The following is a 26,205-nucleotide window of genomic DNA, read 5'->3' on the forward strand; positions in this document are numbered from 1 at the left end:
ACTGTGTGTGAATTGCACAGCGTAAGTGCCCTGTCTAATTAGCTAACTGGCACCATTCTATCAATCAAGGTCATCATGGGGCATGTACAGTGGGCTGTAATATTTGAAACTTTGCGGATAGAAATGTAATGCATAGAACCGACATACAATTCCCTATTATTCTACATGACAGAGAAGTACTCTGAGGGTTATTCAGATAAGCAATCATTTTTGTACATGATACATTTCTATCTGAACGTTAGGTAACCTAGCCCTGCCCTGAATAAGTCCTCAGGCTTCGATACCAAAAGGCTCAAAGTATCAATATAATTTAACAGCAGGGTGCAGTAGTATCAGTTAATCATACCCATTAGATTAGAAGATGGTTTATCATAGCAGAACCTAATGTAGCATGCATAGAAAGTCACTTGAGTAGAGTCCTTACTTCCATTTCTCAGGGGAAAAGGTTGAAAATAGTGTATCCCTAAAAGCCAGAAAGATCCTTTTTATGACAATGCCCAAATTAACATGCAACAACCCCAAAGTGTGAAGACAGAGCAGTCTGTGTCCATAGACTACTTAACAGGGTAAACAAATATCATTTTCAAATTTGGAAAATTATCCCTTCAATTTTCTATTGATATGGAAACACCTTGAGGATGGCCAAATGGGGAGACTGATGTTTTTGCTCTTTGCCTAGAGATGTTGGGCAAGAGAAAGCGTACTTTGTGGGTTAGTAATTAACATGCTTTTAAACACCATGTAAATATTTCATAAACTGGGCTGTGCTGCTGGCAGATAAGCTATCATTGCTTCACTAGACCCTCCCAGTGTTTTGCATGTGAAGAACTACAGTGGGGAAAAAAGTATTTAGTCAGCCACCAATTGTGCAAGTTCTCCCACTTAAAAAGATGAGGTCTGTAATTTTCATCAAGGGTACACTTCAACTATGACATCACATTGTAGGATTTTTTATGAATTTATTTGCAAATTATGGTGGAAAATAAGTATTTGGTCACCTACAAACAAGCAAGATTTCTGGCTCTCACAGACCTGTAACTTCTTCTTTAAAAGGCTCCTCTGTCCTCCACTCATTACCTGTAAATGTTTGAACTTGTTATCAGTATAAAAAAGACACCTGTCCACAACCTCAAACAGTCACACTCCAAACTCCACTATGGCCAAGACCAAAGAGCTGTCAAAAGGACACCAGAAACAAAATTGTAGACCTACACCAGGCTGGGAAGACTGAATCTGCAATAGGTAAGCAGCTTGGTTTGAAGAAATCAACTGTGGGAGCAATTATTAGGAAATGGAAGACATACAAGACCACTGATAATCTCCCTCGATCTGGGGCTCCACGCAAGATCTCACCCCGTGGGGTCAAAATGATCATAAGAATGGTGAGAAAAATCCCATAACCACATGGGGGAACCTAGTGAATGACCTGCAGAGAGCTGGGACCAAAGTAACAAAGCCTACCATCAGTAACACACTACGCCGCCAGGGACTCAAATCCTGCAGTGCCAGACGTGTCCCCCTGCTTAAGCCAGTACATGTCCAGGCCAGTCTGAAGTTTGCTAGAGAGCATTTGGATGATCCAGAAGAAGATTGGGAGAATGTCATATGGTCAGATGAAACCAAAATATAACTTTTTGGTAAAAACTCAACCCGTCATGTTTGGAGGACAAAGAATGCTGAGTTGCATCCAAAGAACACCATACCTACTGTGAAGCATGGGGGTGGAAACATCATGCTTTGGGGCTGTCTTTCTGCAAAGGGACCACGACGACTGATCCATGTAAAGGAAAGAATGAATGGGGCCATGTATCGTGAGATTTTGAGTGAAAACCTCCTTCCATCAGCAAGGGCATTGAAGATGAAACGTGGCTGGGTCTTTCAGCATGACAATGATCCCAAACACACCGAAGCAGAAGGAGCAACGAAGGCAACGAAGGAGTGGCTTCGTAAGAAGCATTTCAAGGTCCTGGAGTGGCCTAGCCAGTCTCCAGATCTCAACCCCATAGAAAATCTTTGGAAGGAGTTGAAAGTCCGTGTTGCCCAGCAACAGCCCCAAAACATCACTGCTCTAGAGGAGATCTGCATGGACGAATGGGCCAAAATACCAGCAACAGTGTGTGAAAACCTTGTAAAGACATTTGACCTCTGTCTTTGCCAACAAAGGGTATATAACAAAGTATTGAGATAAACTTTTGTTATTGACCAAATACTTATTTTCCACCATAATTTGCAAATAAATTCATTAAAAATCCTACAATGTGATTTTCTGGATTTTTTTTCTCATTTTGTCTGTCATACTTGAAGTGTACCTATGATGACAATTACAGGCCTCTCTCATCTTTTTAAGTGGGAGAACTTGCACAATTGGTGGCTGACTAAATACTTTTTTGCACCACTGTATATCAAAAGGTCAACCTGAAGCATTCAAATTGGCTACTGTCTGAAAGCGTAACTATTGTTTTTATTATACCCTCTGGGGATCAATAAAGTTTATTCAATGAGATTCAACTGCGACAGACATAATCAGAGCCCTATGTAATAATGAATACTGTATCGAACAAAAATAATAAAAGCTAATACCTACAGCAGGTAATTTGGTCATTTTTATATTAAAGTAATCCAAATTTAAAACATTAAATGGATAAATACATGGATCCTCATTGTCAATTTTACCAACACCATTATATAGTAAGGATGTACGTCTTTCCCTTTCAAGAAGATTCGATACGCATTTAGATAGGTGAGCTCCGACATGATACAGGAATGATATGTCTTAGTTTGAAACGATTAGTTGTGATTCAGTTTGATTAGAGAACAAATCGACAGATGTGATACACTAACATTTGTTGCATAAACACATTCATTCTCCTTTCTAAAATAAAATCTGCTACTGATGGAGCTCATGAGCTGGGCCTCTCTGAGCTGACTTCTGTGTGTGTGTGCTGTGTAAATGATGCATGTCTATGGTGTATGTACTACTGTATGTAGGCACCTGAGCTGAGCCATAAGGGAGACTAGGCATCTACCACTATCAGATTAGGGGGATGATGTAGCCTGTTTTTTGTGCCTCTACTTTGGTTCTGAAATCACCAACACCCACTAATTAAACTTGCCATGTTTGCAGATTAAGTGTTTGAGCTAGTAAATGTATCAGTATTTATATTTTTCAAATTAGTAATGACATAGCCAAGGAATGACAGTATACAAAAGATTAAGAACACCAACTCTTTCAATGATATAGAGTGACCAAGTGAATCCAAGTGAAAGCTATGATCCTTTATTGATGTCACTTGTTAAATACACTTAGGAGACAGGTAAAGTAAGGATTTTTAAGCCTCGAAACAATCGAAATATGGATTGTGTATGTGTGCCATTCATTCACAGGGTAAATGGGCAAGACAGCATTTAAATGCCTTTGAACGGGGTACAGTAGTAGGTGCCTGACGCACCGGTTTGTGTCAAGAACTGCAACACTGCTGGGTTTTTCACCCTCAACAGATTCCAGTGTGTATGAAGAATGGTCCATCGCCCAAAGGACATCCAGCCAACTTGACACAACTGTGGGAAGCATTGGAGTCAATATGGGCCAGCATCCCTGTGGAATTCTCTCGACACAGTCCATGCCGTAAGGAATTGAGGCTGCTCAGAGCGCAAATATTTATAATATTAGGAAGGTGCTCCTAATGATTGGTATAATCAGTGCATTCGGAAAGTATTCTGGCCCCTCGACTTATTCCACATTTTGTTACATTACAGCCTTGTTCTAAAATGTAATACTTTTTAAATATTCCTCAGTCTACACACAATACCCCATACATATTGACAAAGCAAAAACACATTTTTCTAATTTATTTGAAAATGGATAACAAATAAAAACCTAAACACATCACATTTTACATAAGTATTCAGACCATTTACGCAATACTTTGTTGGAGCATCCTTGGCAGCGATTACAGCCGAGTCTTCTTGGGTATGAAGCTTGGCTTCTCCTATTCTTCTCTGCAGATCCTCTCAAGCTCTGCCAGGTTCGATGGGGAGCTTTGTTTGACAGCTATTTTCAGGTCTCTCCAGAGATGTTCGAGCGGGTTCAAGTCCGGGCTCTGGCTGGGCCACTCAAGGACATTCAGGACTGGTCCCGAAGCCACTCCTGTGTTGTGTTGGCTGTGAGCTAAGGATCATTGTCCTGTTGGAAGGTGAACCTTCACCCCAGCTTCCATCTGGCCACTCTACCATAAGGCCTGATTGGTAGAGCGCTGCAGAGATGGTTGTCCTTTTGCAATGTTCATCCATCTCCACAGAGGAACTCTTGAGCTCTGTCAGAGTGACTACTGTGTTCTCGCTCACCTCCCTGACTAAGGCCCTTCTTCCCTGATTGCTTAGTTTGGCCAGGTGGCCAGCTCTAGGAAGAGTCTTGGTGGTTCCAAACTTCTTCCATTTAAGAATGAAGCCACTGTGTTCTTGGGGACCTTCAATGCTACAGACATTTTTTGGAACCATTCCCCAGATCTGTGCCTCAACACAATCCTGTCTCGGAGCTCTACAGACAATTCCTTTGACCTCATGGCTTGGTTTTTGCTCTTACATGCACTGTCAACTGTGGGACCTTACATAGACAGGTGTGTGCCTTTTCAAATCATGCCCAATCAATTGAATTTACGACAGGTGGACTCCAAGTTGTAGAAACATTTCAAGGATGATCAATGCAAACAGGATGTACCTGAGCCCAATTTCATGTATCATATCGAAGGGTCTGAATATTTATATAAATAAGGTATCCGTTTTTTAAATTATTAATACTTGCAAAAATTTATAAAAACCTGTTTTTGCTTGGTCATTACAGGGTAGATTTGTGTGGAAAAAGATTTATTTATTCCATTTTAGAATAAGGCTGTAACGTAACAAAATGTGGAAAAGGGAAGGGGTCTGAAAGCTTTCTGAATACACTGTAGATTCAAAGACAAAGCAACGGGCACCTACTGGTAGATGGGTAAAAAAAATATTATTTATTAGTTAAGTTATTAATTACACTTTGGACGGTGTGTCTACCCAGTCACTACAAAGATACTGGCGTCCTTCCAAACTCAGTTGTCGGAGAGGAAGGAAATCGCTCAAGGATTTCACCATGAGGCGAATCAATGGTGACTTTAAAACAGTTAGAGTTTAATGGTAGTGATATGAGAAAACTGAGGATGGATCAACAACATTGTAGTTACTCCACAATACTAACCGCAATGAAAAGGACGCATGTACCCCAATTTGGTGGTATCCAATTGGTAGTTACAGTCTTATCTCTTCGCTGCAACTGTCGTACGGACTCAGGAGAGGTGAAGGTTGAGAACAGTACGTCCTCCGAAACACAGCCACACTTCTTCTCGACAATAACCAGGAAGCCGGCCGCACCAATGTGTCTGAGGAAACACTGTACAGCTGGCGACCATGTCAGAGTGCACCACGCAGGTCCCGCCACAGGAGTGGCAAATGCGCGATGGGACAAGGACATCCCTGCCAGCCAAACCCCTCGCCTAACCCGGACGACGCTGGGCCAAATGTGTGCCGCCCCATGGGTCTCCCGGTCGCAGCCGGCTGAGACAGAGCCTGGACTCAAACCCAGAATCTCAAGTGGCACAGCAATGATAGACCAATGCGCCACTCTGGAGGCACCTTCACTATCATTGTACAATGTAGAAAAACCCTTGAAGACATCAAAACCATGAAATGACACACATGGAATGATGTGCAGTCATGGCCAAAACTATTGAGAATGACACAAATATTAATTTCCACAAAGTTTGCTGCTCCAGTGTCTTTAGATATTTTTGTCAGATGTTACTATGGAATACTGAAATATAATTACAAGCATTTCATAAGTGTCAAAGGCTTTTATTGACAATTACATGAAGTCGATGCAAAGAGTCAATATTTGCTGTGTTGACCCTACTTTTTCACGTCCTCTGCAATCTTCCCTGGCATGCTGTCAATTAACTTCTGGGCCACATCCTGACTGATGGCAGCCCATTCTTGCATAATCAATGCTTGGAGATATTCAGAATTTGTGGGTTTTTGATTGTCCACCCGCCTCTTGAGGATTGACGACAAGTTCTCAATGGGATTAAGGTCTGGGGAGTTTCTTGGCCATGGACCCAAAATATAATTGTTTTGTTCCCCGAGCCCCTTAGTTATTACTTTTGCCTTATGGCAAGGTGCTCCATCATGCTGGAAAATGTATTGTTCGTCACCAAACTGTTCCTGGATGGTTGGGAGAAGTTGATCTTCTCTTGATGTGTTGGTACCATTCTTTATTCATGGCTGTGTTCTTAGGCAAAATTGTGAGTGAGCCCACTTCCTTGGCTGAGAAGCAACCCCACACATGAATGGTCTCAGGATGCTTTACTGTTGGCATGACACAGGACTGATGGTAGCGCTCACCTTGTCTTCTCCGGACAAACTTTTTTCCGGAAGCCCCAAACAATCGGAAAAGGGATTCATCAGAGAAAATGAATTTACCCCCAGTTCTCAGCAGTCCAATCCCTGTACCTTTTGCAGAATATCAGTCTCTCCCTGATGTTTTTCCTGCTGAGAAGTGTCTTTTGCTGCCCTTCTTGAAACCAGGCCATCCTCCAAAAGTCTTCGCCTCACTGTGCGTGCAGATGCACTCACACCGGCCTGCTGCCATTCCTGAGCAAGCTCTGTACTGTTGGTGCCCTGATCCCGCAGCTGAATCAACTTTAGGAGACGGTCCTGGCGCTTGCTGGACTCTTGGGCGCCCTGAAGCCTTCTTCAAAACATTTGAACCACTCTCCTTGAAGTTCTTGATGATCCAATAAATGGTTGATTTAGGTGCAATCTTACTGGCAGCAATAGTCCTTTTTGTGCAAAGCAATGATGACAGCACATGTTTCCTTGCAGGTAACCATGGTTGATAGAGGAAGAACAATGATTCCAAGCACCAGCCTCCTTTTGAAGCTTCCAGTCTGTTATTTGAACTCAATCAGCATGACCGAGTGATCTCCAGCCTTGTCCTCGTCAACACTCACACCTGTGTTAACTAGAGAATCACTGACATGATGTCAGCTGGTCCTTTTGTGGCAGGGCTGAGATGCAGTGGAAATGTTTTGGGGGGATTCAGTTCATTTGCATGGCAAAGAGGGAATTTACAATTAGTTGCAATTCATCTGATCACTCTTCATAACATTCTGGAAATTCCACAAATTGACTTTTAACAAGGCACGGCTGTTAATTGAAATGCATGGTTGAGAGAATGTCAAGCGTGTGCAAAGTTGTCATCAAGGCTTTGAAGAATCTCAAATATAAAATCTATTTTGATTTTGTTTTTTGGTTACTACATGATTCCATATGTGTTATTTCATAGTTTTTAATCTTCACTACAATTCTACAATGTAGAAAATTGTACAAAAAAAAGCCTGGAATGAGGAGGTGTGTCCAAATGTTTGACTAGTACTGTACATCCTGTTTGCAACAAGGCACTAAAGTAATACTTCAAAAAATGTGTCAAAGCAATGAACACTTTGTATTAAGGACAAAAATTTGTTTGGGGCACATCCGAGTACCACTCTCCATATTTTCAAGCACAGTGGAAACTGCATCATGTTACAGGTATGCTTGTAATAGTCAATGACTGGAGAGTTTTTCAGGATAAAAAATAAATGGAATGAAGCAACATCCTAGAGTAAAACCTGGTTCAGTGTGGTTTCCACCAGACACGGAGATGAATTCACTTTTCAGCAGGACAACAGCATTGGTTTCTCTAATGACTGTCTCAACAACTACTTCTCAGAGTTCAAGGTGTCTAATCGGAGGTTCTGTTGTCCGCACCTCTGGCAGTTTATGGGGATGCCACCGTATACATCAATGATATCGCTCATGCTGCGGGTGATTCTTTGATCCACCTCTACGCAGACGACACCATTCTGCATACATCTGGCCCTTCTTTGGACACTGTGTTAACAAACCTCCAAACGAGCTTCAACGCCATACAGCTCTCCTTCCGTGGCCTCCAACTGCTCTTAAATGCAAGTAAAACTAAATGCATGCTCTTCAACCGATCGCTGCCCGCACCCACCAACCTGACCAGCATCACTACTCTGGACGGTTCTGACTTAGAATATGTGGACAACTTTAAATACCTAGGTGTCTGGTTAGACTGTAAACTCTCCTTCCAGACTCACATTAAGCATCTCCAATCCAAAATTAAATCTAGAATCGGCTTCCTATTTCGCAAACAAAGCCTCCTTCACTCATGCTGCCAAACATACCCATGTAAAACTGACTATCCTACCGATCCTGGTCTTCGGCGATGTAATTTACAAAATAGCCTCCAACACTCTACTCAGCAAACTGGATGCAGTCTATCACGGTGCCATCCGTTTTGTCACCAAAGCCTCATATACTACCCACCACTGCGACTTGTATGCTCTCGTTGGCTGGTCCTCGCTACATATTCGTCGCCAAACCCACTGGCTCCAGGTCATCTATAAGTCCTTGCTAGGTAAAGCTCCGCCTTATCTCAGCTCATTGGTCACCATAGCAACACCCACCCGTAGCATGCGCTCCAGCAGGTATATTTCACTGGTCATCCCCAAAGCCAACACCTCCATTGACCGCCTTTCCTTCCAGTTCTCTGCTGCCATGAATTGCAAAAATCACTGAAGTTTGAGACTTATAGCTCCCTCACTAACTTAAGGCATCAGCTGTCAGCGCAGCTTACCAATCGCTGCAGCTGTACACAGCCCATAAATAGCCCATCCAACCAACTACCTACCTCATCCCCACATTTATTTTTCTGCTCTTTTGCACACCAGTATTTCTACCTGCACATCCTCATCTGCACATATATCACTCCATCGTAAATGGCTAAATTGTAATTACTTTGCCACTACTGGCCTATTTATTGCCTTACCTCCTTACTTCATTTGCACACACTGTGTACAGATTTTGTCTATTGTGTTATTGACTGTACAATTGTTTATCCCATGTGTAACTCTAGGTTGTTGTTTTTGTCGCACTGCTTTGCTTTATCTTGGCCAGGTCGCAGTTGTACATGAGAACTTGTTCTCAACTGGCCTATTTGTTTAAATAAAGGTGAAATAAAAAAATAAAAAAACTTAAAACACTGACGGCCTAAAACCAAGACGATATTGAATGTTCTTGAGGCCTAGTTAAAGTTTGGACATAAATCGTCTTGAAAATCTAATGTCAGGGCTTTAAAATGGCTATCTAGCAATGAACAACAACCAACTTGACAGAGCTTGAAGAATTTAAAAAAGAATAATGGGAAAATATTGTACAATCCAGGTGTGCAAAGCTCTTAAAGACTTACCCAGAAAGACTCACAGCTGTAATCCCTGCCAAAGGTGATTCAAACATGTATTGATTCAGGGGTGGAATACTTATGTAAATAGGTATTTTTGTAAAGATTTGCAAAAATGTATAAAAACAAGTTTTTAGTGTCATTATGGGGCATTGTGTGAACAAAGGTCAGAAAAAAAATCACTGCAAAATGTGGAAAAAGTCAAGGGGTATGAGTACTTTCTGAAGGCACAAACAAAAAATTACCACATACACTGATTGATTGTTCACAGCAAAATTATCAAAACTATTGCTGATGGTGAACCTGATCAAAATAAAATCTATTGTAAGCCTATACCTGTTTAGCAGGTATATAGCCACACAAGAGTGGTCTCCAGTAGCTTGCTTTTATTTTGGTAAAACACAACTTTTCAACAGAGCATTTAATAAAAACAACCTAGCAAATTACATTGGTAGTCACTCAACTAATAAAGCCTAATATTGCAGAAGCCATTTTACAAACATTTGAATGGTGACGCGCAGATGTGTCAGATCAGGAATAGGCTTACCTCTCGTTGGTCAGGCGCGAAGCTGTGCACAATTTGTCTAGCCTACTGGTATTACCTGGGATTGTCCGGCATGCAAAATTATTTGTAGATCAATGACTCAACACAGTTACATGCAGTTCAACACTGAAGGAAAGGACGTATAAGTTGTCACAAAAGACGAGATATAATACATTCTTTCTACATTCTGAAAATACAAGTCCAAACAAACTGTGAAAGCTATTTATAACTTTTGAATAGATTGTCTGACGGATGCATGCTAGATTTGGATTGGTTTGTTTCCGAAAACCGACATTTAATTGGGATGGATGCGTGAATGTCAGGAGATGATACATTTATTTTTTTCAATTTGTGATATCCAAATTGGTAGTTACTCCCGTACGGACCCGGGACAGGGGAAGGTCGAGAGCCATGCGTCCTCCTAAACCCGACTCTGTCAAGCCGCACTGCTTCTTGACTAACTGCCAACTTACCCTGGAAGCCAGCCGCACTAATGTGTCAGAGGAAACACCATACAGCTGGCGACCAAAGTCAGCGTGCATGCGCCCGGCCGCCACAAGGAGTCACAAGAGTGAGATTAGACAAGGACATCCCAGCCGGCCAAACCCTCTCCTAACCCGGACGACGCTGGGCCAATTGTGCGCTGCCCATGCGTCTCCCGGTAGCTCCAGGAAGTGACACAGCCCGGGATCGAACCCGGATCTGTAGTGACGCTTCTAGTACTGCGATGCAGTGCCTTAGACTGCTGTGCCACTGGGGGAGAGATATCAGGATATTAATGCCATGCTAATAATAATGGACCCAGGAGGGATTGAATAAAACTGAAATCTACTTTCAAAGGAATAAGGAGTTTGCTAATGCCTTGGCAATTAAAGTGGGCCTGAATGGCAGCTGTAGAATTTCATACCCGGTGGGTCACAGTGATCTGAGAAGTGCTGCTGCACTCTTTCTATGCGCACGCACACACAGGAGTAGGATCCTTCTCATGACTGTTTCAAATACTCCCATGGGGGAGGGGAAAATGTACTTTCTCACTTGGCTGTGTTTCTTCGATAATATGTATTACCTATGATATGCTTGTGGACTAACCAATTCATTTGTTGAGTTGGATTCATGAGTTGGATTTAGTTTGAGTTTAAAATTCGTGTCAAGATTACATGCCATGTGAAAGGGTTGATGATGGGGTTTTCCTCTTGCCTGGCTACCCAGACTCCTTGCTCTAGCCAAACATTACCCCACACCCACTAACATTAGTTTCTCCTCTGCAATGAGTCTGGATCTGAGTACCTCCCCAATCCTACACCGAATGCGAACACAGTCTGATTGGTCCAGAAATCGATAGGTTGTAGGTTGTAGTGTCTAGTATAAACACACTGTGAGAAGCTCTTGCATGTGATTTATGTAGGGCCACTTCTACACCATAGTCATGATCATCATCATCACTATTACCTGAACTGGGCCTCGGTGCCCGTGACCTCATCGAGGTGCTGCTGTAGCATGATGAGCTCGGTAGCATAGTGCTCCTCAGTCGCTTTGGCCTGCTGCTGGTAGTAGGCCCTGAGGCGCTCCACTTCCATTCTGTGGCATTCCTCCAGCTGGGCCCGCTGCTGATGGACGTCAGCCCTCAGCTTTTGGATATCCTCAGCAGTGTGGGAGGAGGGCGAGGCCGCGGTCTGCTCCCTCAGATCTGGGTAGAGAGCGATCGTATTAGCATTAGCATGACTATGTAGATGGTGGTAGACTTTCCAAATGCACAACAGATTGTGTAGAAGATGGACACCACATAACCCAGCACCATTTTGGTTTAGACATAGAGTATATATCTAAATTTACCCTTGAGATTGTGTGTAGAGATGCTGGAGATTTCGATGTGCCTGCGCAGGCTGGCGATCTTCTCCTCACTGCTGCGCTTCAGCTCATCGTACATCAGCTGCATCGCCTCAATCTAAGAATGACAATAAGAGTTTGACAGCAGTGTTTGTTGGCGTTATCATTAAAGCCAATTACCTTTCATTCGTCATATCATTATTAACTAGCAGAGTTAAAAATGTAAAAGCTGAGTGCTAGTGTCCTAGCAATTACTGTAGCCAAATAAAATTATTGTTGCTTTTCATCCCCGTCATAATACTGTGATTACATGTCAAACAATAACGAGGTTGGTGTCGTGACATCTAAACATATTCAATGAAATGACTTATATGTTTTTTCCCCCACCAATTCATAAACTCTTGGCCTAAACCCCTTAAAGCAGGTGTGTCAAACTCATTCCATGGAGGGCCTAGTGTCAGATGGTTTTGGGATTTTACTTTTCAATTAAGACCTCAAAAACCATGTGAGGGGAGTTGTTTACTAATTAGTGACCTTAATTCATCATTCAAGTACAAGGGAGGAGCAAAAACCTGCAGACACCTGGCCCTCCGTGGAATGAGTTTGACACAAAGAGCTAACTAAATACAGTTTTACACACACAGTATGTAGCAGTCCATCCTACCTTATTGCCATCTGCCTTCAGTAAGGACTGGAGCTGTAGGAGACGACTGTGCTCCTGTTCAATCCTCTGCTTCACCTGCTGAAGGTCTCTATACATTTCTATAGAAACCAGACAGAAGAAATGTCCATTACAAATATATTCTCGTGCAGTCTCAGTTTGTGAAGTATCTTCACTACTATAAGAGATCCCATTTATCATTGATGTAGCTGGATTTGATGTGTGTACGCAAATGTAAACTGGAGGAAAACACAAAACACTATGTACTAATTTGTCATTTTATCATGGAGCAGTCAAGATCGGCGTGTGACTTATTTAGACCTTTTCATTAGTCAGCCACTCATTTCATAGGCTGCATGTTCTTTATGTAATATTGCTGTCATTTGGTAGACATCACAACCAATAAAGCACCTTTCGCCTCCTGTAAAACAGCACTGGGATCCCTGGTTTCTTCCTTCTCAAACCAATGGATCTTCCAGTCCTCGACATCAGTCGGGTGGAGATACTCCAAGAACTCCTCTCCGAAAAGTTTAGCAAAGGACTGTATAAAGAGAACAGCAAAATAGCTCTCAAACAAAACACTCATTCGAGTAGTAAGAATCAATGTCTGAACCTGAAATAATTCTGTCTAATAACGTTCTCATATCAAAAGTAATTGACAGTGCAAAGGAACATTAATCAATACTTGTTTTTTTTGGTGTGTGTGTGTGTGTGTGTGTGTGTGTGTGTGTGTGTGTGTGTGTGTGTGTGTGTGTGATGAATGTTAACTACCAGCATGAGTTGCTTGCACTCTTCAGACACAACTTGCACCACATTCTGGTACTTAGAGCTTCTGAGATCATCTGTGAAGTCCGAGAAAAACAACAAAAGCATACATTATTATTGGCTTATATTGAGCACACATGGTACACAAACATTCAATTACTAAAATAGGATGAATGCAAAAGAGACTGAATAACTTCCGTGTGAGTCTACGGTTTTCTATCTACAGTTTGAAGCATGGATGACATCACGAATGATAGAAATAAACCAATTCAACATGGCCCGTCTAACCCCACATGCCCAGACGACATACATAATTAAATATACATGTGCGCAGTACACACACATTGAAACATATACACACACACACACACCTCTAACCACCACCAGGTTTCCTACCAAACAAACACACACACTTGCCATATCCCTACCTCAACCCCACCACCAGACAACAACCCATCCATACATCAACCTGCACTCAAAACCACACACATACCTTTGTCCCATGTTTTTTTCAAGAAACCCAGCTCCTGCTCAAGTGTGCTGACACGGGCATCTGTCTGCTCCCGGAGCAGCTCCAGCTGTGCAGCGTGCATCTGAGACAGGCTGATCCGCTGGGCCTCCAGCTGCAGCCTGCACTCCACCTGCACAAAGAGAGAGAGAAAAGAAAGCATAGAATTACATACACCAAAATGGACATAATCCCTCAGTCCACCTATGGTTGCACAATAGAGATTGTTTCAGTAAGACACACAAATTCCAAAGAATAGAATGTGCTCATTGCAACTTACACATGATGAATTTAAGGTATTCTTAGCAATATGACATCATACACATATCAACAAGATGATTGTCAACCACTATTGGCCCCTCCAAATGTACTTTAGGCTTGCCAGTTGTTGTTTATCTGTAAGCAGGAAGTCGGCCTGCTGTATGATGCCATATTTTTGAGTGTACATTTAAACATACATTCCAAAAGGTGCAACCCCAAATATGTTGGCCAGTCCACCCACCATGAATGGAAATGGGGAATGCCGGTTGCCCTAATTTTATAAAAGAAACAGGGTGGAGCACCTGGGCTTTAGCACAACAAACGAGGGGCCAGCTGTTATCTATTCTACAGCCAAAATAATGGGGATACGGCAGGGCTTTCCTCTCATCCTTGGATGGATGTGGAAACGCAGATGTGTTGCTGCTACACTCGTGAAATCATTATTTTTTTCTTTGATGACAGTTCTATTTCCTGCGTGCAATGCATTTTTGTGTGGAATGGTAATAACACTGTTACTTTCATAACGCTTTGTTTGATTGCAATTTATCCAGCCCACTCAAGCACTATACATATTACAGTAGGACATGTAGCAAATTGATGTCAAGCACATGCTTAGTAGCCTAAGCATGGATGAATAACTGCATACTGAAACTTCCTAAACAGATTCATAGTTCTTACTTTGGTTATTTCACACTAATTATTAGCAGTGTGGGCAGTATAACATTTGATGACACAACAACCAAGCATTACTCATAATAAGACAAATGGGTGACAAAAGGAAGGTTTGCCTTTCATCACGGTCTTACTACTGGGTGCCCATAGTTCTGTATGAAGTTTTTCCACTGGTTGATTGCCCTTCCAAACCCATTGTACTAAGACAGCAACTCAGGCCGGAGCGAAAAGCACAGGCAGATTTGAGCTCAGGTGACATTTACATGCTCTGTGGTTTCGCTGTCCCTGTCCTCCTCTTGATTCGCTACAGAGTCCACCCAACACTCCATCCCATCTACGCTCTTCCCCTGAAAAGAGGAGAAAAAAGTAGCCATTGTAACAGAAGAGATTAAAAGTTCATAAAAAACACAATGTTGACGGGGTCTGGCGACAACAGTACAGTAAGTACGTATGGCATAAAACACAATGAAACACTTACTGAGAAGGCCACACTGTAAAGACTAAGACCGCTTCGGAAGCATTTCATATTAATTAGCAATTTATTCATAACAATGAATGCTTATGTACTTCACTTGCACATATTATTGATACGAAGAACAAGATGCAATAGCAATTTTTTCTTGTTTTTTTATATAAGCATTTATAAATGTGGGTATTTTTATAAACCTACCTTTCCTACGCTGGACAAGTTGTCACAGATATGAATAAGTAATTGATGATAATATGCACATTTTTAAATGTAATTACATTAAGGGGGAAACATACCATAGCTTAGCTATATTCAATTAAATGTATGAGTTGATTTAAAATTCATGTTTAACCCTTTCTCATGGTTGGTGTCTTGACGGATTTGTCCAAAATAGTGTGACATAAAACATTTTTCTGTCGATGCATTTATGGCGGTTTAAATTGTCGTTTTATCATATCTTAAGCATATATGATATATATTATTATATCATATATTAAGCAGGTAGCCTAGTGGTTAGAGTGTTGAACTAGTAACCGAAAGGTTGCAAGATCGAATCCCCGAGCTGACAAGGTAAAAATCTGTCGTTCTGCCACTGAACAAAGCAGTTAACCCACTGTTCCTAGGCTATCATTGAAAATAAGAATTTGTTCTTAACTGACTTGCCTAGTTAAATAAAAAGGTCAAATAAAAATATGTAATCAGTTCAATTGGACATTGAACTTGAACCCTGTACATACCCGGGTCTAGCTGTTGGAAAGTTTTTTGTAAAGAGATGTCAGAAATGCAGTGTGACTACATAACATTCCATGTCTCCTTATGTTATGGGGTGAAAACAGTTTTCATGGGCAAACAAATCCCCCAAAAACCATGTAATTGCAAAATCGAATGCTTCTAAACAAAAGTCATCTTACCTTTATACTTAAAACCTAAATCAATACTGTCATTAACGTGGTTCTTCAATATTTATGCATAATACTTGTTGGATGTGCATTTGGTGTCAAGTTGTAATTACACCATGATATTTTCACACATCATCATCTGATTCAATAAGGAATTTTCTGAATGACAGTCAAGTGACAAAAAGCTGTTGTGATAAGCTGTTGCATGTGCCAGGTGTTGGGAAACAAAGTTGTTCGCGAAGAAAGTCCTTAAAATGTTTGTGTCTTCACGCCGGTGAAGACAGTTGTGCTTAGATGTAAAATCCCTAGCGAATCGATGTTGATCATCTGTTGTGGTCTGCTTACTTTACAGCAGATTTAACAGAAGAAGCATCAAGTTAATGAGTTCATGTTTTTGTGCCTCGGATTAGACAGTCTACTGTGAGCAATTATGTATTGAACAACACCAAACACCATTCCAATTCATTATTCTAGATATAAAGACAACACATGACATATTCTGAAGAAACTCATTAGGCTATGATCTGGGAATGAAATAACATGACAAATACATTTTGGTTTCCATGTTACACCTGCATTTATAAACAATACAAATGGGACTTGAACACACATTTTTTACCTCAGAAATCCAAGTACTGGAATAGGCCCTACCTTGAAAATCATACATTTAATCAATTTGGTACTTGAAAAGTACTTGTAATTATTGTAGCCAATTTATAAGATTTTCTGATCCCTTATAATTATCAGTGATTTTCTTTGAGCCGTTTCTGTAAGCGATGTGGCCACTTTTGTATGTTTCCCACCGCTTCAATTGACGGGTGTTGCGCTACTCTGTTGAGGTAAAACCATGTGTGGTTATTATGGAGGACAACAACATCTAATGCTGGCTTCAACTTGGCTTTCCATGAAAACTGTTCCCTCACAAAATGAACCTGGTTATTGGTTGCTTTCTCAGTATGAAAACAACGATGGTAAGATTAACGCTGCCACTACTCATGGCTTTATTAAAGTATGTGTGCCTGCGTTGGTCACATTGGCATCCATGAATACACACCACTGCTGTTGCCTAAGGGAAGCCAGGCTTCCCCAAAAATGAAAAAAAAAGAATAAATAATCATCTTTCTTCCCGCTGTGGTTCATAACCTTCCTTAAATTCGCAAGAGTGGAGAAAGCATCCGAGCAAGCGAAACATTTGGCCCCCTTGACGAAAATAAATGAAATTATAGCCAATCAGCATTCAGCAAAACTGAGTGAGCGCAACTGTGAATGATCCTGGCGCACCAAAGAAAAGTGTTATGTTTGGATTTGGCTTCAGACCAATCACATCACCCCAAAAGCAAAATGTAATTTAGAGAAAAAAACTTGAATAGGAACTAACGTTTTATAGAGCAAACAACGCAATGCATGCATCTAATTTATTTAGTAAGACAAGTCCGTATTATTCTCACATATTTTAGAACGTAATAACATTCATTGGAATATCAATGCATTATTCTTAATTATATAAATTATACAAATGTATAACATTGACATCCCCTGAAAAACACAATTAAGTGCTTGAAAAAGTCCCTGAAAGTATTTGAATTTGACTTGGCAATGTCTGTATGAACCCTGCTTGAAGGACATACAGTCCTAGGCCTAATTTATAGAAAGACTCATGTAAGCTATTAAGGGGTCCTTCCCAGTAAGTGAAAGTGAACATACTGTGGTGCACTGATGCGAGATGAGGGCAAAATTCTATGCATCCTTGACATTGCTCTACTGATGTGAAGCCTTGGACATATACATCTATTTTGATTTGTTTAACACTTTTTGGTTACCACATGATTCAATATGTGTTATTTCATAGTTTTGTTGTCTTCACTATTATTCTACAATGTTAAAAAAGTAAAAATAAAGAAAAACCCTTGAGTGAGTAGGTGTGTCAAAACTTTTGACTGGTACTGGCAATGACACAAAATGGCTTCTCAACTTTGAGCACTTACTCCCTGCAGACCGGAAAGAAACTATAATGTATACGTTTCTCTACATAAAAGCAAAGACATTCCTTAGCTAGAAAAGGATATTCATGAGAGATAACAACATACGTCTTTTCATGGCTCGTTTTAGCTTTGAAGATAAGAGCCTAGTCAATGAAGGCTGATTATAATTCTTATATAACTGCTTGAGTAAAGCGTAATGGTGATTTCAACATAATAATTTAAATGCTCTGTGTGTTCATGCAACAGCCTCTCCTACAGTCCTCAGAATCTCTGTGTATTGATCCAATTGATACCCCCCATTCAGCCTCTCCTGCTTTAAAATGAGTGGTATGCGTGGCCTGACAATCAAATACAAAATATTGAATATTTTTACCTAAGGATGTACTTCTGTTATTCACTGCCTATGAGAGCCAGCCTCTGTCGGGCACTTTGTAATCAAGCCCATCAGTCATTACAGATTGGCTGTATATTTTTTTCTTTAACTGTTCAGTGCTAAACAGGCAAACCTCACCTCAGCCAGGTTTTTAAATAAGCCTTTGATTCAGTCTATGTAGTGTATGAACACAAATTCCATTCACCTGCATCGAGTAATGATCAACAGTTGTAAGATTTAACAAGGGAGTAATGATACATCGTTACATAGTACTGCTTATGATCATGATCAATTGTTTGCTGGTTATTTCAACAATAGTCAATTAGTGCATTAACGTAAGACCAAAATGAAAATACTCTATAAAACATTTTAACAGCTCAATCAGAAAGATAATTTCAGACTTATGAAAATGCAGGGATTGAGAGAGCGAGAGAGAGTGAAAGAGGAAAAAATAAAAGGCATGGCAATTATCATTTCCATAGCGGGGGCTATTCCAGCTAAGAGACTGCAGCAGCAGCTGTGTGTGAATGCCTACCTGCTTCCCAACGCAGTCTCTCTCTCCGTCACCGTGGTACCCGTCTGTGGCGTCATCTTTCCCGGTCTTCTGCTGCGAGATCGACGGAACCTGGCTCTCCATCCGAGCCCGTGCCTCCCACTCTGCTGCAGCAGTAGCACCTCCAGCTTTGTTTCTCTCCGCCACCTCCTCCCTCTTCTCTTTTGTCTGGGCAGAGCTCTGGCGCTTCTTCTTTCCTCGTCGCTGCTGTGTCTTGCGCCTGTGTGACCCAGAGGCTGAAGGCTCCAAAGCGGAGCTACACTCAACAGGTCCCTCTCCAACAGTTGAGACCTGAGATGGGGCTGCAGATAGAGTTAGCGTTTGGCTCTGGTGCCAAGCCTCCGGGGTGTGTCGGGGGCGGTCTCGCACTATTTCGGCGGCCTGTAAGGAGGAGGGGAGAACCACTACCTCCCCTTGGAGAGATTCGATTTGGAGGTGATGATCCTCGATGGAGCAAGCTGGGGCTGCAGACTGAACAGGCTGCCCTCTCTGTTGGAGCTTCGCTTGGCTCTGAGCAGCTCTCCCTCCCTCCTCTCTCTGCAGTTCTATCTCTCCTTTTCTCTCCTTCAGAGTCTCCCGCTCTCTTTCGAGCTCTTCCTCCAGGTTTTCATTTTGGGCGATTACCTCCTTGTTTTCTCTCCTGACCTGACTCAGCTCTCCTTCCAGCTCATCCAATTCACCTTCTGTAACAGTCAGCTGCTCGGTAACTTTAGACAGCCTCATAGCCAGTTCCTCCTTCTCTGCTAGAGCTACCTTCAGCTTCTCCGTCAGCTCAGTAGTGTATTTTTCTATCGACGCACCGCAGTTGTCTTTGGACTTGTCCTCCATTTTGTTAGTTTCCTTGTTCTCCCTCAGCTCCTGAATCTGCGACTGGAGGCTAGCGAGTTTAGACTCATACACAAGTGTCTCCTTGAGAATCCTCTCCTCCAACTGCGCCTTTACCTCAACAAGGCACATGTACTCCTCCTTGAGCTCCTGATAGTTCACCTCAAAGTTCTTTTCTGCAAAAGAGAATGTATTCCTCTGCTTTTCAATCTCCTCTTGAAACTCCACTACTTGTCTCTGCTTTTGTTCATTTTCTATCATGAAGGATTGGATTTTTTCCATTTTGGACTCCACTTCCTCTTTCATGGCGTTGTTGGTTTCCATCAAAATCCTCTTTTCAGATTCCTGCTTCCTCCATTTATTGTCCCAGCTCTTTTCTTTCTCTTTGGACTGGTTTTCAAGCAGCTCATTCTTTTTCAGCAGCATTTGGATTTCCCTCTCCATTCTGACCCTTTCTTCTCCACCCTTTCTCAATTCCTCAACTTGAAGATCCTTGAGTTGCACCACCAGCTCTTCGGCTTTCAAGCTGTGCAGCGCCATCCTCAAGTCATCTTTCAGTGCAAAGATTTGGTGCAACAGCTCATCCCGCTCGTCCTTGTACGCGTTTCGCAACTCCTCCAGAGCTCGGCCGTGCCGGATGGACGCCTCGTTAAGGAGATTCTCGGTGTTGAGCTGGCTCTCCCTACAGAGGTCCTCCCGAAGGAGAATGAGCTCCTCCTCGTGGCTGAAGAGGAGCTGTGTCCTCAGCCTCTCCAGTTCTGCCTCCTGTGACTCAGCCATGCGGTCCAGCACTGCGTCCTTCTCCCGCTCCATCATCTCCAGTTTGATCTTGTAGTTGGTTGTCTCCGACTCATGCTTGGCCTCGATCTCTACTGCCGACTCCGCAGCGGTGGCTAGCTGGGCCTTCAGGTCATCGATGGTTTCCTGGAGGTGCTGCAGCTCGCCCTGAAGACTCTCACGGACAGCGATGTTCTGGGAGGCCTGCTCCACCTTGGACCGGGCTGAGCGGAGGTCATGGAGGTGGTCAACCACCTGACCCTGGAGGTTGAGCTTCTCCTGTGCCACTTGGGACAGCTCCTGTTTGGTCTTCTCTCGGAGCACCTGGGCCTCTTGGAGCCTCTGCTGAAGCACTACGATCTTGCCCTTGAGCTCGATCACCACCTCGGGACTAGGTCTGGTCACGGATTGATGGGATTTCAGAAGCTCTAGCTCCTTGCGATGCTGCGCCGTGACCCGCTCCAGAGCCGCAGAGTGCTGCAAGCGAAGCTCCTGCTTCATCTGGACTATCTGCTCACCGTACATCTCGTCTAGCTCCGTTCTGAGAAGATCCAGCCTGCGGGCTGAGTCCTCCTCCATCCTCTGGAGGGTGTCACACTCTGACAGGCTGCCCTGGTGGCATCGCTTCTGGAGGTCTTCCACGGTACCCATCAGCTGCTGGATCTCGCTGGAGGACATCCGCTCCTTCTGCCTGGAGGCTGAGAGTTCGCCCCTGCAGGACTCCAGCTCAACCCTACAGCTCTCAAGCTCACCCTTACTGCTCTCCAGCTCAACCCTACAACTAACCAACTCACCCTTACTGCTCTCCAGCTCAAACCTAAAGCTATCCAGCTCACCCTTACTGCTCTCCAGCTCAACCCTACAGCTATTCAACTGATTCGTAGTGCTCTCTAAGTCCCTCTTACAGTTATCCAAGTTACTCTTACAGCTCTCCAGCTCTTGGGCCTTTGCGGTAATTTGCTGGTTGAGGTCGTTTAAGCATTTCTCAGAGGCCATCAACTCATCCTTTAACTGGTGGAGGGAGGAGTCATGTTCGGACATGACTCTCTCTTGCTCAGCGATCAGCAGTTCTTTCTCGTTCAACTTTTGTGCAAAAGTCTCCTCAGTCATTCTTCCCACCTGTGCAAGCTCCACCTTGAGCATGGTCAGTGTACGCTCATGTTCTGTTATTATTGCAGTTTGCTCCGAAATCAGCAGGTCTTTTTCATTTACCCTTTGGGCAAGTGACTCCTCAGCCCCTCTGCCCACATGTGTGAGATCTTTTCTAAGTTGCATTAGGGAACGCTCATGCTCTGCCATAATTCTCTCCTGTTTAGCAATCAGCAGGTCTTTCTCATTTAACCTTTGTGCAAATGACTCTTCTGTTCTTCTTTCCACCTATGAGGAAAAGTAAGTATTAGACATAAATGAAAATGTAATTAAAGCCTCATATTTAAACGGCTGAAATAATTCTACAAACAGCCTTTAAACTAAATTGTGTTTTTGTAAGGTAATAATACTAGGAAATCTAAATCAGATTTTAAAACACACCTGGTAATCAACCACCTTTAAAACAGATCCATTATATAGATCAATACAAGCAGACGTTTTCACATGAATGACAGGCACTGACTAACACCAACTAGGCAGCCGCCTCACCATCTCAGCCTCCTTGAGCCGGTGCTGGAGCTGGCTGATCTGCAGCAGCTGCTCCTCGCTCATCTCATGGTGCCCTCTGACCTGGCCGTCCATCTCCTCCAGCTGCTGCTGGTATTGGACAAGCTGCTGCTTGGCCTGCAGGAGGTCCTGCGCTGTGCTGCTGTGGCTGGTGTTCCTCAGCGTCTCACCTGCCTGCAGCTGTCAATCAAACCAGAGGGCGTTCATGTTCCCGTGGAAATGACAGAAAACAACATCACCACCACATCAGTTGTATAATTATTAGGACGGTAATAAAATATATGAAAATGTTGATAGAGCAGGGAAAAGCTTCAGAGACAATAAGATGACATAGGAAAGATACGATATAATAGGACTGGTACAGTTATGTCTAACCTAGCGTTGGAAAATTCCGTTAACTTTCCCAAAATTCCCAGGTTTTCCAGAAATTCCAGATGGTGGATACCCAGATTTCCTGCTTTTTCACACCCATTTATGGGAATCTTACAACCAGGTTCTCTGGAAAACCTGGGAATTATGGGAAAGTTACAACTCTTTTCTTGTATTTTTTATTCTAGTCTAACCCTACGCTTGTCATGGGTTTCTAGCTCACCTGCCTAATGTATTTTTCTTACTATATTATAGACTAGGGTGGGATAATATGTTATAGGGTAGTGTTATAGCCTATGCAAGAATGTCTTACCTGCTGGAACTGAATGTGCAGTTTCTGGCTCTGCTCAGTCATCTCCAGGAACTCCCTCATGACCTCATCCTTCTCTTTGCGAGACTGCTGCAGATTGGCTGTGAGTTGTGTGATGATGCCGTCGCGCTGCTTCAAGGCAGCCTCGAAGTCCTGCAGCTGGAGGATCAAAAAGAGTACATTGTGTATACCTTGCATAATCAACGTCAGTGATTCACAAGTCACACTTTACTATGAGAAAGAAAATCGTACACTGACTTGACTTTGACAAAGACAAAGTGTGGTCTCAACAATGGAAGTAGCTAGTTTGGGATATTTGAGGGTAAAGGAGTATGGGTGGTAATATGATCACAGATCAATGTTTTTAAACCAAACAAGAAAAGTGATGTATTCCATTGAAAAGGGAAATACCAACAATAGTTTATATGCATGTTACATGTGTGATATATTTCACTTGATATTTACAGAGTTCTCTCATATATTTGAGTAGTATTCTGAATATCAGAACATAAGAGAGCTCTCATATTGCTAATAACTTCGCTACCCTAACCATTTCTAAGCTGCATCCTCAACCAAAGGTCAGCCCAGCAGCGTGGGCTAAGCAAGGCCAACCCCTTATGCAATCTGCTTGATGAATTAGACTCAAACATTTTTTATGTTATATGAACTTTTGCAGTTAACAGGGGAAGCAGGTTATTTCCTTTTTTCTTTAACTACCAATTTGAATTCCTTCATACATACACAGAGCGCACATAGCACATTACCTGTTGCACGCCCTCTGTGCCGAAGGCCGCTCTAAATTCCTCCAGCTGTCGGCTCAGCTCCTCCACCACCAGAGTCTTGGCAGCCAGCTCTTCCTCCATGACCTGTACCCTTCCACCCCTCGCCTCCTGCTGCACAGGGTCCACTTCCTCCTGTCGTGTGTGTGTGTGGGGGGGGGGGGGGGGGGGGGGTGACAATGGCTAGATGAGAAATAATCTAACATCCAAAATAGCCACAGAACAGATGGGGGAAATGGTACCTGTAGCTTGCTTTGCAAAAATTAGCATCCAAGACTGCCACAGAACTGAGGGCGAAATGGTAGCTAGCTTAGCAAATAGCTCATCTCAAAAACCACCACTGAAGCAATTAGTTAGCATCCAAGGCAGTCACAGAACTGAGGGGAATTATATACATTTACTAGTCAACATCAAAACTGCCAAAGAACTGGCAGCCATTAAAGAGCACAGTGGCAATGGTTCCCTCTTTCACATTAGCTCTGTATTTCACTACTGTTACCTTATCTGTCACACTTCCCTTTTTCTTTCTACCTAGTTCCATCTTCTTTTCGTTCTCAGAATGGTTTTAACTTCTTAACTCTCAAACAAAATCACACAGTCAATCACTTAATGTGCTGTTTTTCTCAGCCTCTAACCCCTCTTTCTCACCATCCCTCGCTCTTCCTACCTGAAAATGGCAAGATTACGTGTAATTTAGCAAATGAGCAGCTCTTGTATAATTGTCCAACGCCCCCTTCTCTAGCCACTTCACCAGTCCATCCCCAATCCCTCTTTTTTTACTTCTCTTCCTCCCTGTTTTCCTCTTTCTCTTCTGACTTACAGAGTAATTTGCACCTCTGAAATGTCAATTTCCCTACACCCTATCCCTGCTGTTAAACTGGGGAGTGGAAGTTGAAGGATGACAGCAGCAGCCCGCCGACAATGCTGCTGCTGCTGCTCTGCAGTCCTTCAACCTTTAAATTAAAACCAGTTCACAAGCTGAGGATCCCAGAAGCAGAGAATAAAAGGGACTTGGTTAGTGAGTTAGTCTGAGGAAAATCTCAGGGTTAGGAGGTCAGAATGCAGTGCGGAGACAGAAAACATGTTACATAAAAAAAAAAGAGTGCAGTCAGTGCAGAGGTGAGTTGGCTTTTTAACGAAAAACAGTGGCTCGTTGTCTAGTCAATTGTCGTACTGTACCCAGATAAACTCCTTGGAAGTCTCCATTGGGATCTCGGTCATCTCAAGGCAGCCATTCACCTGTTAATTCACAATACTGTTTGGTAAAGCAGGAGGATTTCTTGGTTCAGCTTCCCATTGTTCACTCATGTACAAAGCACAGAGTGAAGGATGTAATTAAATGTGGTATTTTGGTTCCGTCGTACATGTCAGACTTAATGTAATGACTGCCGCCTTCTTCAAACCATTAAACTCGGTGTCAGAGGCAGAGCTTTTAATGGCGGCCATGTAGAAGAGGGGGAGGTGAGAGGTGCGGCATGACTACTTTGACTTGTCAAGTTCAGATAAATGACAGAAGGAGACTTGGAGAGCTTAGAGTGCCTGGCAACAAGCTAGCCGAGTCACGTTGTCTGTTCCAAGAGGAAACCTGGGAAAAGGCAGCACCTAAGCCCGAACCGTAACACTAATCCTCAATAGCAGAAGCCCTCAGTAACAGATCTATGGTCAGCTTACCCTTTGTCAAATCTGAACCAAATACTTAAGGTGAGGAAACAAATAAGACATTTTGCAATTTGGGTGAACTATCCCTACAAGTACAGTATATTAACACCAATAAAAAAGAGTGTTCTCTGTTTGTTGTAAACTATGACAAAAGTAACTCACCTCGGAGGAGTAGTCTTCGGCTGTGGTGGACACTTCACTATCTGGCTGCCATAGGAAACAACAGGAGGATTCATCAGACCCTGCATGGGGAGGGACTCACCATAATAGGCCCACCGTGTGTCACCAGAACAAGTGGCCCACACAAACACAGCCCCACCAGCGGAACAGAGTGGATTGCATTACAATACAACAAGAAGAAGGAAAAACAAAGCTTGAAAGTGCATTAAAACTGAAGGACCATAACTACATGAGTCAGCAGTTTTAGCCAAAACAAGCCCATCCTAGGTCAACATTGTGTGTAGTTAGTATTCTGCTTGACAGTCCCATTACTTCAAGAGCGAAAGTACAGTGAGAGAGGGACATTCTAGGGGAGCAGTTCATGATATGACAAGCCTATTGTTCTCTCATTTCCATTCTGTCTTTGTGTGGCAAGTTTTGGTCAGTTTCTGGAGAAGAATAAGTCAATAATGGCGATGTCAAATGCTGTCTGCCCCTTTGACCTAGATCCAATGGGGCATTTTGGAAGCATGCTGTGCCACATTCAATTACGGGGCGCAACCTACTTTTTATTCAATTGAATAATGGCAGATCATTAGAGCCTTTTCTATAAAGGGGCTAATTTCACTTTAACAAGATAAAAAGTTAGAACAATATGGGGCAAGACGAGGAGAAATTAAATGAGAGGTTTTATTGTCCGAGTTAAATGGCACATTAGGCCAATAGTTCCTTTTCATTGAGGATCGAGAATGGCTTTGGTATCGGCAACAGTCTAGCCTATATTGCTTGGACTGCTTGTTGAATTCTGGTGATTCTAGGGAAGGTAGAA

The 26,205-nt window shown here is 42.7% G+C and overlaps 1 protein-coding gene across 8 annotated transcripts in view; it reads right to left on the reverse strand.

Annotated features, from left to right (window-relative positions):
- Nucleotides 1-26,205, reverse strand: part of akap9 (A kinase (PRKA) anchor protein 9) — a 137,422-nt gene that overhangs the window by 85,961 nt on the left and 25,256 nt on the right. For 7 of the 8 annotated variants that reach the window (XM_031793529.1, XM_031793528.1, XM_020505389.2 and 4 more), the window contains exons 3-15: nucleotides 25,380-25,424; nucleotides 24,738-24,797; nucleotides 23,544-23,693; nucleotides 22,783-22,938; nucleotides 22,083-22,280; nucleotides 18,825-21,821; nucleotides 14,830-14,913; nucleotides 13,619-13,766; nucleotides 13,132-13,202; nucleotides 12,772-12,901; nucleotides 12,364-12,461; nucleotides 11,706-11,817; nucleotides 11,322-11,559 (exon numbers count right to left, since the gene is read on the reverse strand). In XM_031793529.1, the coding sequence (XP_031649389.1) occupies nucleotides 11,322-11,559; nucleotides 11,706-11,817; nucleotides 12,364-12,461; nucleotides 12,772-12,901; nucleotides 13,132-13,202; nucleotides 13,619-13,766; nucleotides 14,830-14,913; nucleotides 18,825-21,821; nucleotides 22,083-22,280; nucleotides 22,783-22,938; nucleotides 23,544-23,693; nucleotides 24,738-24,797; nucleotides 25,380-25,424 (4,487 nt within the window). The remainder of the gene's footprint in view (nucleotides 1-11,321; nucleotides 11,560-11,705; nucleotides 11,818-12,363; nucleotides 12,462-12,771; nucleotides 12,902-13,131; nucleotides 13,203-13,618; nucleotides 13,767-14,829; nucleotides 14,914-18,824; nucleotides 21,822-22,082; nucleotides 22,281-22,782; nucleotides 22,939-23,543; nucleotides 23,694-24,737; nucleotides 24,798-25,379; nucleotides 25,425-26,205) is intronic. The other variant, XM_031793533.1, reaches the window with a different exon arrangement.

This window comes from Oncorhynchus kisutch, linkage group LG17, assembly GCF_002021735.2.
Source record: "Oncorhynchus kisutch isolate 150728-3 linkage group LG17, Okis_V2, whole genome shotgun sequence".
Taxonomy (NCBI): Eukaryota; Metazoa; Chordata; class Actinopteri; order Salmoniformes; family Salmonidae; genus Oncorhynchus; species Oncorhynchus kisutch.